Source organism: Castanea sativa, chromosome 9, assembly GCF_040712315.1.
Source record: "Castanea sativa cultivar Marrone di Chiusa Pesio chromosome 9, ASM4071231v1".
In the NCBI taxonomy this organism is placed as follows: Eukaryota; Viridiplantae; Streptophyta; class Magnoliopsida; order Fagales; family Fagaceae; genus Castanea; species Castanea sativa.
In genome coordinates, this window is record NC_134021.1 from 2,259,168 (window position 1) to 2,272,752 (window position 13,585).

Consider the following 13,585-nt stretch of genomic DNA (forward strand, 5'->3'; position numbering starts at 1 on the left):
AGGGTTTAAATTATTTCTTAAAAATCGAATCATGCAAACCATAAGAAAGTAGAGTTATAGTCTTATAGGTGTTTGCGGTTGTTCTACCAATGAGCTCTCCTCCCCTTAAGTCCTAGGTGAGGGGTTATGGCCATGAAATATGGGGAGGGGAAAGGGGGGTGGAGCACTAGAGTTTGTAGGAGGGTTCATGGGTGTGGGTTATGGTGAAGTATTAGTCAATTAGTGAAGGGTGGGAGATCTTTTCTTAGTATTTCACTTTTGTGGTTAGAGGTGGTTCTTGTATTCTTTTTTGGCATGATAAGTGGATTGGGGATAACTTTTTTAAAACTCTTTATCCTCAGTTATTTTTGTGTTCAACCAATAAGGAAGCTTTTATTTTTGATGTTTTGAGTCCTCTAGTGGGTGGAAATGACAATGTGGAACTTAAAGATTTTGTAGGGAATTCAATGACTAGGAGTTAGCAACTTCTTTCTCCATTCTTCCCTTGATCCAATCTTAGGTTCCTAGGGGTGGTGGAAGTGACAGTCTTTGTTGGAGCCTCAATGGAAGTGGGAAGTGGGAAGTTTGACATTATGTCTTTTTATCATAAGATTCGAGATGTTACTCCTAATTTCCCTTGGAAGGGCATTAGGAAAGTAAAGGTTCCTAAAAAGATGGCATTTTTTATGTGAATAGTAGCTCATGGCCAAATTCTCACTTTGGATAATCTTATGCTCTGTGGTCACCTCTTGGCCAATCGTTGTTGTATGTGCTGTTATCATGAGGAATCTGTGGATCACCTTCTTATTTTTTGTCCGATAGCTCATTCAATGTGGATGCATATGCTTTAGTTTTTTGGGATTGATTGGGTCATGCCAGGTTCGGTTGCAGACTTACTATGTTATTGACACCATTGGCTTGGGAAATATAATTCCGATATTTGGAATTTGGTACTAGGATGTTTGATGTGGACTATTTTGGCTGAACAGAATTCGGTGTTTTTGACGATTTCGAGAAATCACTAGCCCAGTTGTTAGATTTGTGCCAGCGGACTCTTGATTGGTCTTAGTGTTGGGGTCTTTCAGATTGTTTTACTATTGTTGATTTTCTTTTGTCTCTTAGAATCATTTTTTGATTCCTTTACTTATTTTTGTTTTCTATGTTGTTCATTTTTCACTGTTGTGAACTCTGTGGATCTTTTCTTCTTTTTTATTAATAATATTACTTTCTTACCTATCAAAAAAAGAAGTTTTAGGTGAGTGAGGTTGTGTAACTTAGCAATAAAAAGAAAAAAGTGTTTACAATAGGTTTGGTGCATGATGAGTTGATGTAACCAGTCTTGCTCTGGACATAGTAACTCCTGTTGCTGGAAATCCTTTTATTCTCCTCATCCTCAGTGGGATACCAAGAGGAACTATTACTTCAATATTTTGTGATTAAATTTGTAACTTTTGGGATCATGTCAAAATCATTGTTGTCCTTCAACTGATATTTAGTCTTTGTCATACTTTTCTCACTATCCACAATGCATCATTGTTTTATTAAGGACATCGAAGGCACATGAGGGTTTAGTATGTTCATGTTGCACTGAAAATCAAAGGTAGTAGCTTTATTCGTGATTCATCTACACCCATAAGTTTTCTGTTGCAAGATACCAAATCACCAGAACCTTAGTAAAAATCAATTAGATTAGATTGCTAAAGTTATTTTTAGTTTAAAGATTTACGGGATGAGAGTGAATTTTCCTCTGGTATGATATTTCAGTTAAAGCATAAGTTTTTATCGATTCCATATCTTAATTTGTTTGTGTGCTACAAAGGTCTGTGCATGTGCATGTGCATGTGCATGTTTGTAAGATGATGATGGCATTGATTAAAATATGTTGTTGTGGTTAATAAAGACTTGATTTTTGTTTGGTAAAGGGCATATGTATCATAACATGCAAAGACGCGTGCGTGTGTGTGATAGACACTTGCACAGATACATTTGGACTGAGGACAAACACATGCAAAAACTAGGGGTCGCCGATGTCCCTTATACAGTTGAAAAAGTTCTTTATTTCTACATACAAGCAAAGTCTAGAGGGCACCATCTGCCCCTTGTTGACTTTGCTAATGCGGCAATGCTCCTTAGGTCCATGACTAAAGTACCTTTAGTTAGAAGCATTTGTCTAGCATTTGGAATGTAGCTCTGCTGTGCTTAATGTGGTATTTTTGGAGGGAGCGAAATGGGAGGACGTTTGAGGATATAGAAAGTTTCAACGACCAGCTATTGGCTTTGTTCAGTGGCTCCTTTTTTGACTGGTTTAGGACTTGGAGACTACCTCTAGTGATTCTTTAGCTATGTTCCTTAGTTCTCTCCTTTGTAATTATGATTTTTTATTTTTTTATTTATTTTTTTATTTTAAACTCTACCTTATGGCTTTCTGCATGAGATAGTATTCTTGAATATACGTCTTTATTACTTATAAAAAAAAAAAAAATCTGATGGTAAGTAGTCTCTGCCGGTTGCAATGTCTGTTTTGGCAGCAATCATGGCATTGATGGAGAAATACGCTCAAAATCTTTTTCTTGGTTTAAATGGTTCCATTGGCAGTTATCACTTATCAGCTCTGTAAATTTTATATAACATATACGTTCGTAATTATCATTAAGTTTTTCAATCATTTATGCTGGGCTTTTGAGTAAACTAAGGTATAGTAGAAATGGCCCGTTGAGGGTTCTGACTTTGTTCTGGATTACCAATTAAGCTGTCTGACTGGCCGGCTCTTTCTGGTTCCTAAGTAGTCCTGCAAGAATTTAATATGTATATATGTGCATACACATTTAACATATGATTATGCAGATAGATGTGTAAAACTCTATTGATGTAGATTTGTGATGTCTATACCTACATATATGCATATAGACTGGACACGTTCTGGACATTTTCAAAATTTTCTTTTATGGTGCCTTTGTTCTTCCTGTTTTAGTGGTGTTTCTTAGGCAAAGAAAGCTGGTTTAGCTCGTGGGACGAGTTCAAACCAAGTCCTTGGTATTATATAATGTTTGAACCTTACCACCTGAATGGTGGCATGTTAAGATAGTTTCTCTCCTCATACTCAATTTCATTCGATCATCACCTTTTTCCATTATTGTATCATAAAATGGCTTGAAGCTCAGATTTCCTTACAAGAAAAGCAACGCAAGCACTCGTTAACAAGACCCATATATTATATAGGTTATTGTGTGTATATCACTCTTTTACCATGTTATCATTTTTTTTTAAAAGCACTTGATCTTGTTTCATGTTTCAAAATCTACACATTTTGTATACTGGATCTCTATAAAGTTGAAAAGAAAGCTAAAATCTTAATGTGGCCCAACCAGGGCTTGAGCATTTTGCAATGAGATAGCCCAGCACCAAAGTTGGAACTTTATTTGGGGTTTTTAATTGTTTCTAGACTCTGCTCTGTGTATCACTGCGGCTGTGTGATTTTTTTTTTTTGAGAAACCATACCTCAAGCCTGGGAATTTATTAAAAGAACAAAACATGGCTTAATGGACATCAAAGTCTACCAAAGCAGCAATGTCTGAAGGCAAGGCATTCATCCAAACTTGGCAGCCAACAACGGAAGAAGCCTTTTTAGCAAGGGCATCCGCTACTATGTTACCAGTGCAGTTAACATGGCTAAATGTAACTGAAGAAAAACTAGGAAGTAAGTGCCTAACATCATCTACAATATTTCCAAAAGAAGAGAGCAATGAGGTCCCCTGGGAAACTGCAGATATGATTGTGGCCGAATCACCTTCAAGAATTACACAGTGAAGATCAAGTTTAGCAGCAAATTGGACCGCTCTAAGGTAGGCGAGAGCTTCCATATCCGCAACTGAAGATGATAGCATAATAGGCGAGGATAGAGCACCCATGGTAGCGCCCCGCTAGTCACACACGATGACATCGATTCCAGCTGAATTCGAGTGTTTGAAGAGGGCAGTGTCGAAATTCACTTTAAAGAATCCTGGTTTTGGAGGGCGGCATTGTTGTCGAGCCGCAGGTCGAGGGATGGGAGCTTTTGTAATCTAGCTAGCAAAGAATTCCTTGAGTAATGCGGCTGCAACGGAGCTGATATTTGATATGGGGTGAGCTGGATGACCAAAATGGAGAGCGTTTCTCCTGTTCCATAAGCACCAAGCAATTGTTGCGAACATCTCCGTTCTGGGCTCGTCATGAACCTGCATAAACTTGTTAAGTAAATCACAGAAATTCAGGGGAGGGGGAGATATCATCGACTGAAACCATTAGAAAGGTTGCCACACAGGGGCTACTTGGTTGCAGAAGCACAACGCGTGGAGGGCATCTTCTAGAGAATCTTTACACAACTCGCACAGGTCTGAGTCTATAATATGTCTTCGCTTCAGATTACACTTTGTGGGTAGAGCATTATTACAAATTCTCCACACAAAGTGTTTAATCTTGTTGGGCACTTGCATCTTCCAGATTCCTTTCTAGAGGCTTCTCTAATTGGCCTGGTTGGATGAGCTCGCTTGATCTGTTGAAGCCGAAGCAGCCAACAGCTTGTAGGCACTGCTAGTGCTAAATTCCTTGGATGGAGTACACGACCAAGACACACAGTCAGGGGGTTTTCTGTGGCTAAGTGGAATACCCAAAACCAAGGAAGCTTCATGAGGTAGAAAAAGCTGTTTTACCTCCTCAGATTTCCACAATCCCAAATCTGGATTGATAAGAGAGCTCACCTTTGCTTCCGCCATAGTTAAAGGGAGGGGGAAAAGGATTACTCTACTTGGTTTCATCGGCAACCACTTGCCTTCCTTGATCCTAATTGATTGACCATTCCCAATACACCAAACCATACCCTTTCTAATAACATCTCGAGCACCAAGGATGCTCTTCCATGCATAGGACCCAGAGTTGGATTCCTTGGCATCAAGAATAAAGCAATTTGGGAAGAATCGGGCTTTAAAAACTCTAAAGCAAAGGGACTCCAGATTATGCAGCATCCGCCATACTTGTTTAGCAAGGATGGCGTCATTAATCTTTTCAATTTCTTTGAAGCCCATTCCACCCACTTCTTTTGCTTCACAAAACCTCTCCCAACTAACCCAATGCACCTTCCTTGAGTCATCATTGTAACCCCACCAAAATTTCCTAATGAGGACTTCTAGTTCTTTAATCAACCCTTTATGGAGCTTGAAACAGCTTATAGTGTATGTTGAGATGGCTTGAATAACGACTTTAATAAGGACTTTCCTATTCGCTATGTATAATATTTTTTCCTTCCTCCCCTATAATTTTTTCCACACCCTTTCCTTAAGGTAGATAAAGCTTCTTTTTTTCTCCCTCCCCACTAGTGCTGGTAAACCTAAGTATTTTTCATATTGTCTGATCACCGAAACCCCCTATAAGTGTTGGATGCGGGCTTAGGTTTGGTGAGGAGTATTGAAACTGAAGAAAATATTCGTCTTCTCTTTATTGATTTTTTGACTTGTTCCCATTTCATAGATGGACAAAATGTCTAGAACCCTCTGACATTCAACTTCAGTAGCACGACAAAAGAGGACACTATCATCAGCAAAGAATAAATGAGATACTCGAGGACCATATCTACTAATAGCCACTCCCTTGATACTACCCTCCGCCTCTGCTTTCTGCAATAATCCTTGTAAACCCATGGCACACAAGAGAAACAGGTATGGTGAGAGAGGGTCACCTTGACAGAGCCCCCTAGAGGGTTTAATGCTTCCAATAGGCTGCCCATTGAGAAGGATAGAGTAAGACACTGATTTCAAGCAAGACATGATAATTCTTCTAATCCTCTCCCCAAGCCCCAAGTGTTGTATAATTGCCTCCAAGAAACCCCACTCCACTCGATCATACGCTTTACTCATATCCAATTTAAGAGCCATAAATCTCATTTTGCCTTGAGTTTTTTGCTTCAAATAATGAAGAGTCTCAAAAGCAACAAGAATGTTATCAGATATCAACCGGCCCGAAAGAAAGGCACTTTGAGAATATGGTATAGAATTAGCTAAAAACTTTTTCAGCCGATTAGCCACTACTTTAGCAATAAGTTTATAAATGACATTACACAAGCTTATGGGCCTAAAATCTTAAACTTTCTTGGGATTTTTAATTTTTGGTATAAGAGTGATGAAAGTAGTATTGATGGAGCCTGGGACAATACTTGAGTTTAATGCTTGAAGTACCACTGCAGTCACATCTTCCCCCACAATGTGCTAGAAAGACTTATAGAAAATAGGGACATACCATTAGGGCCTGGAGCCGTAAGGGGCGCCATTTGATTGAGAGCTTCGAAATCTCCATCCAATTGTTCAAACAACTCACTCCCATCAAAACTTTGAATACCACTCAAGATAGTGTCAAAGCCATGATTTTTGGGTGCTTAAATTTGCTATGATTTTTATTCTTGTGAACGTATAATTCAAAGGTTTGGTTCTCATGAGATAGTGATTCATATCCATGTGTGTGCCTTTTAAGGAATGATATTACTAATGCAAATTTCTTCTGATTGATGTTTTCTTGGAAATTTTTTAGTTAGCACCAGTTACCATATAGTAGGCCAAATGGCACATAGCCCCCATCAAAGATTCCGGTGTAGTGTGTTCGACCTACCTTTCCTCTCCCCTCAATATGGGTATTTGTATTGGAAGATTGGTTGAACTCGTGACATAGGAACTGGGGAGAAGTAGGGTGCCAATTGAACTTGAAACCTGTTGGCCTGGGTGAACAGTCAAAGTAACTGCTTTTTGTGGTATGCTTGGATGGAGGGTCCCTCTACTCTCCCTCCATCCAAATGTAGGGTTCTTGAATTTTGATAGAGGTTGTCTCTTAAAAGATTGTTTGCATGGGATCCATGGAAGAGACGGAGAGGATAGGAAACAAGAGAGAAGTGAAGGGTCTCTTTCTCTAACATTAGCCCTTTATTACAAAGATAAGATGACAAGACACTAGGGGTGTTTGGTTTGAGCATCACTCATAGCTCAGTTCCTATATCTTATATCTCATAACTCAAACTTAGTTCTCATAACTCATATCTTTATCTCTACTTTTTCCTTCACTCTAACAGATTTTTGTTTGGTTCCATATCGTGGGTGGATATCTCAATTCTTAAACTCAAATTCGGGCATAAAGTGGTGGAGCTCACACACTTGCTAGGACAGAACGGTAACACCTTACTCACGTGTGACATTCATTCTCACAGAGAGAGAGAGAGAGAGAGAGAGAGAGAGAGAGAGAGAGAGAGAGAGAGAGAGAGAGAGAGAGAGAGAGAGAGAGAGAGAGAGAGAGAGAGAGAGAGAGGTCAACTAGGCTAAGATCTCCAAAAATGAAGCAGGTGATTGACAGACCAAAAGATCAACTGAGTTTCGGAACTGATTCTTAGTGAAACCTGGGTTTTAGTTGGGCTTTTGATCTTCAATTAGGTTGGAGGTGTTCTTTGGATGCACAAAATATTTCAAAGGAAAAAGGAAAGGAGGAAGGAGAGAAGGTTTAGGAAAAGAGAAGACATTTATGAAATGATAAGATGGGTGGGTGTGCTATATTAAGGTTGGAGTGAATTTGTTAATGAGAAAGAGTAAAGAGCAACAATCATACATTGAAATGAGGCGACAACTCTTTGACGTGGGACCCATTAGGATGTATTTATTTACAATACTACCACTGAAACTCAAAACTTGTAAACATTTAAAACTTGTTCTTATATTCCATAACTCAAATTCAAAATTTTGAGTTTTGAGTTATGGAAACTCAACTTAAAAACTAAACCAAACAACCATGTTTTAGGTGCAGCTCATGACTTTTGAGTTTTAGGTGATGGAAATTGAGTTTACAAAATTTAGCAAACCAAACACCAATTTGGTTTTTTTTTTTTTTTAACAAAATAGAATTTTACTCTAGCCTAATTTATGTGTATATGTGTGTGAAGCTCTCTCATAAAGACTTGAACCCCGGTCCTTTCTCGCCACACTTTACCAGCACTTATACTTGCGGAGTAACTATCGCACTAAGGGTATGCGGTAGTATTGAGAAGGTTATTAAATTTGCATTAATTGATTTTAGGCTTAAATATGCTTGTTTTTCTCTTTATTTTTGGGTTTTACTTTTGTTCTCGACAAAAAAATTTTGTACCCATTTAGTCGTTACTACTTTTAAACACGTCAATGCCACACTATATACTCTAATTGTATAAAAAGAAAAACAGAAAAGGCATTAATAAACCAATTTGAAAAACGAATCAACGTTTTTCATTAGCATTCATGTCATCTAAAACATTCACACAAAATGTACCTCTTCTCTTTTCCTTCACTTTCTTAATAATATCTTATCCTCTATATTTACTAAGTTTATGGGCCTTTACACATCAGTATAATTTTCCCCTCATTTCTATCACCTATCATATTTTTTCTCCAAACTTTCAAACAAATGCCTAAGAATTTTGTAGTAGTTACGTTGCCAGGGCTTTTGTTAGCTGTGCCATTGGTCCATGAGTCAAACCCAACTCATGGACGACCCAAGTCTTCAATTCTGTTCATAAGGCTAAGGCCATGCATGTTCAGGAGGCAACTTGTCCACTTTAAAAACTCCATTCTAGGTGCAAGTGCAACCTATGATTCAAGCTCAAAGAATTATATAATTTTGTAGCAGGGGAGAAGCGACTTGGCAAGTAGAGAGTAAGGTTTGGAGTGGTTGGCATGAATTAAGTCTTTGGATACTTGTCTTTGGATACCCTACTAGGGATGGAAAAATTATTCACTTCATAGACCTCTCATGGTAGTGGTATTAATTATGGCAGTTCACAGCAATCCCTCATCCTTTGTTTGTTATTTATTTATTTATTAAAATCTGAGAAGGAATTTTATTCTAGTATATTCTAAGCATATATGTATGTGAAACTTTCTTCTAGAGATTTGTTTCGGTTCTTACTCCTCTCATCTCGTAAGAACTTGTATTTGTGAAGAACTTGTATTTGTGGAGTGACCATCGCATCAATGATACATTGTAATACTTAACCTTTTTTAGTAGTTAAAAATATTCACTATTTTTATTCTTAATTTAAAAGTATTTATTTTACCTATATTGATAGGTCTCGTTCAAATGGAACATCTCATTTATTAATAAATATGCCTTGAAGAGGAGGGTTTTTCATTGGGTTGTCCTTTTCTTATTTCATTTGTTTGAACAATTGTATATTGGTTTTTGACTTTTGTTAACAAGCATCAGAGTGTACCTATTAAAAAGGAATCAAACGAGTCTCATTACATTGAAAAGTAACAAAAGTTAATAAATAAAGAGTCTTGTTAATTAGTGCTTTTATGGTATATGTTAATTGATCATTTTAGGAAAGTTTTAATACCACTTTAATGAGAAATTTAAAAAATCGTTAAAAAAGTTAATTGCTTTTTTTTTTCCATAAAAAATTTTATAAAAATATTTTCTAAAATAATGCTCTTAGGACATTTATTAATTTTCCCATTAAATAAATACCCCTTTAATCGGACTCCTAGTTTACCAATTATAATTATATAAAAAAAAAACTCAAATCTTTAATCGATATACATTACACATTAATTAACTGTTTGTTTTTTTTTTATAGATAGTTTTAACTTATGCCATAGGTTCTTGATAATAGTTCTTTTCTATTAAACCAAGACATAAATCGGTTTTTGGTATAAGCAGAGATTGAACTCCATATATCTTATTCAACTATTAAAAACATTATCAGATGAGTTAACTGAAACACACAACTCTTTGTTCTTTAGCTAACAAAATATATCCCTTCGTAATAATTGGAATAAAAAAAGCGCTCTCCTCATGCCACAGATATAAAACAAGATCATCAAATGGAGTCACCGATAAGGAATCATGAATTCAAATATTATAGAACCATGTGTCTCCTACTTTGATATCACAGTCCGTAATACCAGTTGTTTTTACCTTCGCTTTTTTCTGTGCATAGATTCTTTTTCTTGGGCTCTGGTGCTAAAATAGTCACACCACCCCCGCTCTTGACGGAGATTCTCAGACCATTAGATCTTTTTTTTTTTTTTTTTAATACCCAGAATTTAGAACCAGGAAACTTCGGTCGGATAAAACAGTTGAACATTTGGATTGTCCTGGTTAACTTATTAGGTTCACTAGGTTTCTAGGGACAACGTAGGTCGTATAATTTGTGTGTGTGTGTGTGTGTTTTTTTCCCGGGAAAATATTCCATTGAAACTTGAAACTTCCAAGATATACAAAAGGGTTCCCTTTACCTTGGGATGAACTTGCAGATATATAAACAAGTAAATTTTATTAAAGAAATTATAAACTGTACAATGCAAAGACAAGCTGCTAAAAATAAAAATGCTGCAAATACTTTAACTTTTAGTGCATCTAAACAAGCAGCCTATGCACTTTATTAATAATTAAACTACTAGCATCATCGTTATATGGGTGGCAATAGATGATACAAACCCATTAACATGTCCTAATTTCTGTTTGAATACCGCTTATTGCTGAAAATTGAAAACACTGTAGCAAAATAATTTTTAAATGTGTAAATAATACCGTGAGACCTAGTTTTAAAGAAAAATATGCTGAAATCCGTATTTGCGTGTCCTGTGAACAATGCACGGGACCTATACAAAAAATAGCAAACGCAAATTTTTCTCCTTTTCAGTGCAATCCAAACGAAAGCCTAATCCAAAAATATGAACCTAGAAATGATATACTTACAACCCCTTTAGTATTTTGAATTGATTTTGTTCTTTATATATATATATATATATATATATATATATATATATTTTATACCAAATTCAATCCGAGAACATGTAGATTTTCGCTAAAACGGTGGAAATTACAGAGGAAAAAGAAACTTGGTGTCCATGATGAGACAAGCTAATTCACCTTCAAATCGGTACTTGTCAATCTGTGTTCAATGAACCTGCCAGATTCCAGCCATGTTAAAAATTGACTTCTCATGGTCAGTTGTACTTGCATCTGATGTTTAGGGAGGTTATTGTAATTGCTCTTTTATTAAGCATGTAGAGTGTAGACTCTATATTTTCCTTAGTCCTACATGCAGTACTCATCATCTTTTAAAAATTAAAAATTGATAAACTTGTGTCTGTAGTGAAAAGATGAAGTGAACAACAATTGCTGCCTTTCAAATTCAAACGCTCAAGCCTACAAATAGGTTATTTATTGGTATAATATGCCACGGCTGCTGAATTTTTAACTCCAAAGTTTCAAAAAGCAATGCATGCTATAGGATAACAGAGAAAAGCAGGCCATGAAAGTCGTCTAAACCTATACCAAAGCATATGCTCTTTTATAACTCTAATTTGAGTAATGTCATATCTGACTGTACTGGGTTTGACTAGTTGATCCAAGTGTTCTTCTTGTGCCACCAGATTCAGGTTGACGGGTTTTTAAAGTACTGCCTTTCAATGGGTTTGGGGTTACTTTCCAATCTCAAAGGAGATGTATATCTTTACTTTTTCCTTATTATACTAAAAGCATGTAAATTTGTGTTGTAACTATTGCTCAGAAATTACACGTATTAATTAAGAATCTTATAAGAGTTAAAGCCTAGATTTCTCCTGAGTGGACTTTTAGCTAACCATTCTATAATTTACTTCTAGCATGGCCAATTTTTAAATGTTTGTGTTTTTTGGATGAGAGAAAATGATGGTTAACAGAACCTAAATCCTAATCAGTGGTTTCTTCTAGTTTTGTCTGTTCTAAATGTCTTTGAATCAGCCAGTCAAAATTATGGTTGAAATCTTGGTGTTTAACCAGAGCCAATATCTGTCAAAAGTTCACATATAAAAAATTACGGCCATTCATCAAAAGCCATGATTGTTGATTTCGACCTACACTACATAGAACACTTTACTTGAGGCAATTCGCTTTAGCTTTTTCTTTAATCATGGATCTTTTTTCTCGAATTCTCTCCAGCATCTCTATCCCCAGATGTAGTAGGAGCATCTTTTTTCATTATGTTTAAAAAATATTCTTGTAAGCAAAACATCTATGACACAATTGGTTCACATTCATGCACATACTCTAGTCCTATAACTATTCTGTCCTCTCCAAACCTATATGTTAAAAAATTTCACTGACATGGTCAAGTGAAATTTGTTCATGTCTCTGAGGATAATTAGGCTCTAGAGAGTCCTTGCTTGTACCTTTTTTGAAGGATGGATGATTTTGCAACCAAACACTAGCTCACTAGCTCAACTTTTAAGTTCTGAAGTTCTAAATAATTAGACAACATGCTTATATATTCACTCATGTTGTAGAAAGTGCTCAAAAACCAAAAAAAAGAAAGAAAGTTATAGAAATTGCCGAAAGATGCAAATATTGTGATGAACACAGAGACAAATTTATTTCAAATTATTGACAACGTACATAATAAGTAAGGTTTGGAAAGGAAAAAACGTCATATCTATCAGGTTTTATGTGATAAAATGGGTGACCAGACATGATTATTCATGAACATACTGCATTATATGGGTGGTGGGGCTCTCAGACCTCTTACTTTCACATGCTTCTATGAACAGTTAGTCCCTCTATGAAAAAGTGAAAAGAAACAAAACATGTATAGAAGCGCCTGCATCATTGTGATGAAATGGAAGAATGAACTAGCTAGCTTTATCTTAGGGATTGGAGACAACAATGATCTCATTGTTATGATGCTTTTTTGCTTTGATTCCATGGTCACGGAAACAAAGGTGCCAGGCTAAAATCATTCACAATATGTGAATAGAAAAATTTGGAGGTGGATGCAAGTCATATCATGTTTGTTTTTGTTTGTTTCAAAAGAAAGTATTATTAGCCAAAAAAAAAAAGAAAGAATAAAAAAAAAGGTGGCATTATAACATATTTCACTCATTCTGCACACTAACAAAACTAGCTAATTATATATGAGGCATATGGTAAAACCCCAAAGAAAATAAATGAACATGCAGATATAATACACAATGTTTTTGTTTGACCTCTTTTACCTTTGATTTGGGGCCGGCAAGTTTTTCTTTTTCTTTTTTTTAGTGGATGATTAAGGCAAGGTAATTGGCCTCTTTAATTGATTGTTGCTTGTAAAATGAAATAATCTAAGCTGAAAGTAAGGGTATAACTATGCAAACGAAAGGAAAGCTAGATGGCATGTTAGATGGAATGTCTATCAACATCATTTGCCCAATTATGAATATAGAGCTTGCTTCTATCACAAATTTCAACGTAATTAAGTGCAAAATCAATTTGTGGTTGCGCATGTTAGAAGGTTTTCCTTCAATACAGAAATCTTGGGATCAGCTATCTCATTTGTTTTGTACACTGTAACCATATGCAACTTGAACATAATACAAAATTAGCTTTACTTAGCCCAAAAAAAAAAAAAAAAACCCAAAAGAAACAAGGTTAGCTTTAACTTCAAGTTAAAAAAACCTTCCTGATAGACTGTCCTCACATTTACACACGAACCAATAAATGAACAATGGTCTTGGTTCGAGGCAGGTGACTTTTTGTAGCTAAGTGTTACCAAAATCATATATGGCTTTCTAAAATGAACAATGGTCTTGGTTCGAGGCAGGTGACTTTT

The 13,585-nt window shown here is 36.1% G+C and overlaps 2 protein-coding genes across 2 annotated transcripts; both read right to left on the reverse strand.

The window, feature by feature from the left end:
- Nucleotides 1–3,515: 3,515 nt before the first annotated feature.
- LOC142610469 (uncharacterized) lies at nucleotides 3,516–3,887 on the reverse strand. Its single transcript, XM_075782280.1, has one exon. It carries the CDS (start codon nucleotides 3,885–3,887, stop codon nucleotides 3,516–3,518), a length of 372 nt encoding a protein of 123 aa, XP_075638395.1.
- Nucleotides 3,888–4,478: 591 nt separating this feature from the next.
- On the reverse strand, nucleotides 4,479–6,277 carry LOC142610471 (uncharacterized). Its single transcript, XM_075782283.1, has 3 exons — nucleotides 6,247–6,277; nucleotides 5,510–6,034; nucleotides 4,479–5,158 (listed from the first exon to the last, which is right to left on the reverse strand). The coding sequence occupies exons 1-3, from the start codon at nucleotides 6,275–6,277 to the stop codon at nucleotides 4,479–4,481; spliced, it is 1,236 nt and encodes a 411-aa protein (XP_075638398.1).
- Nucleotides 6,278–13,585: the final 7,308 nt, after the last annotated feature.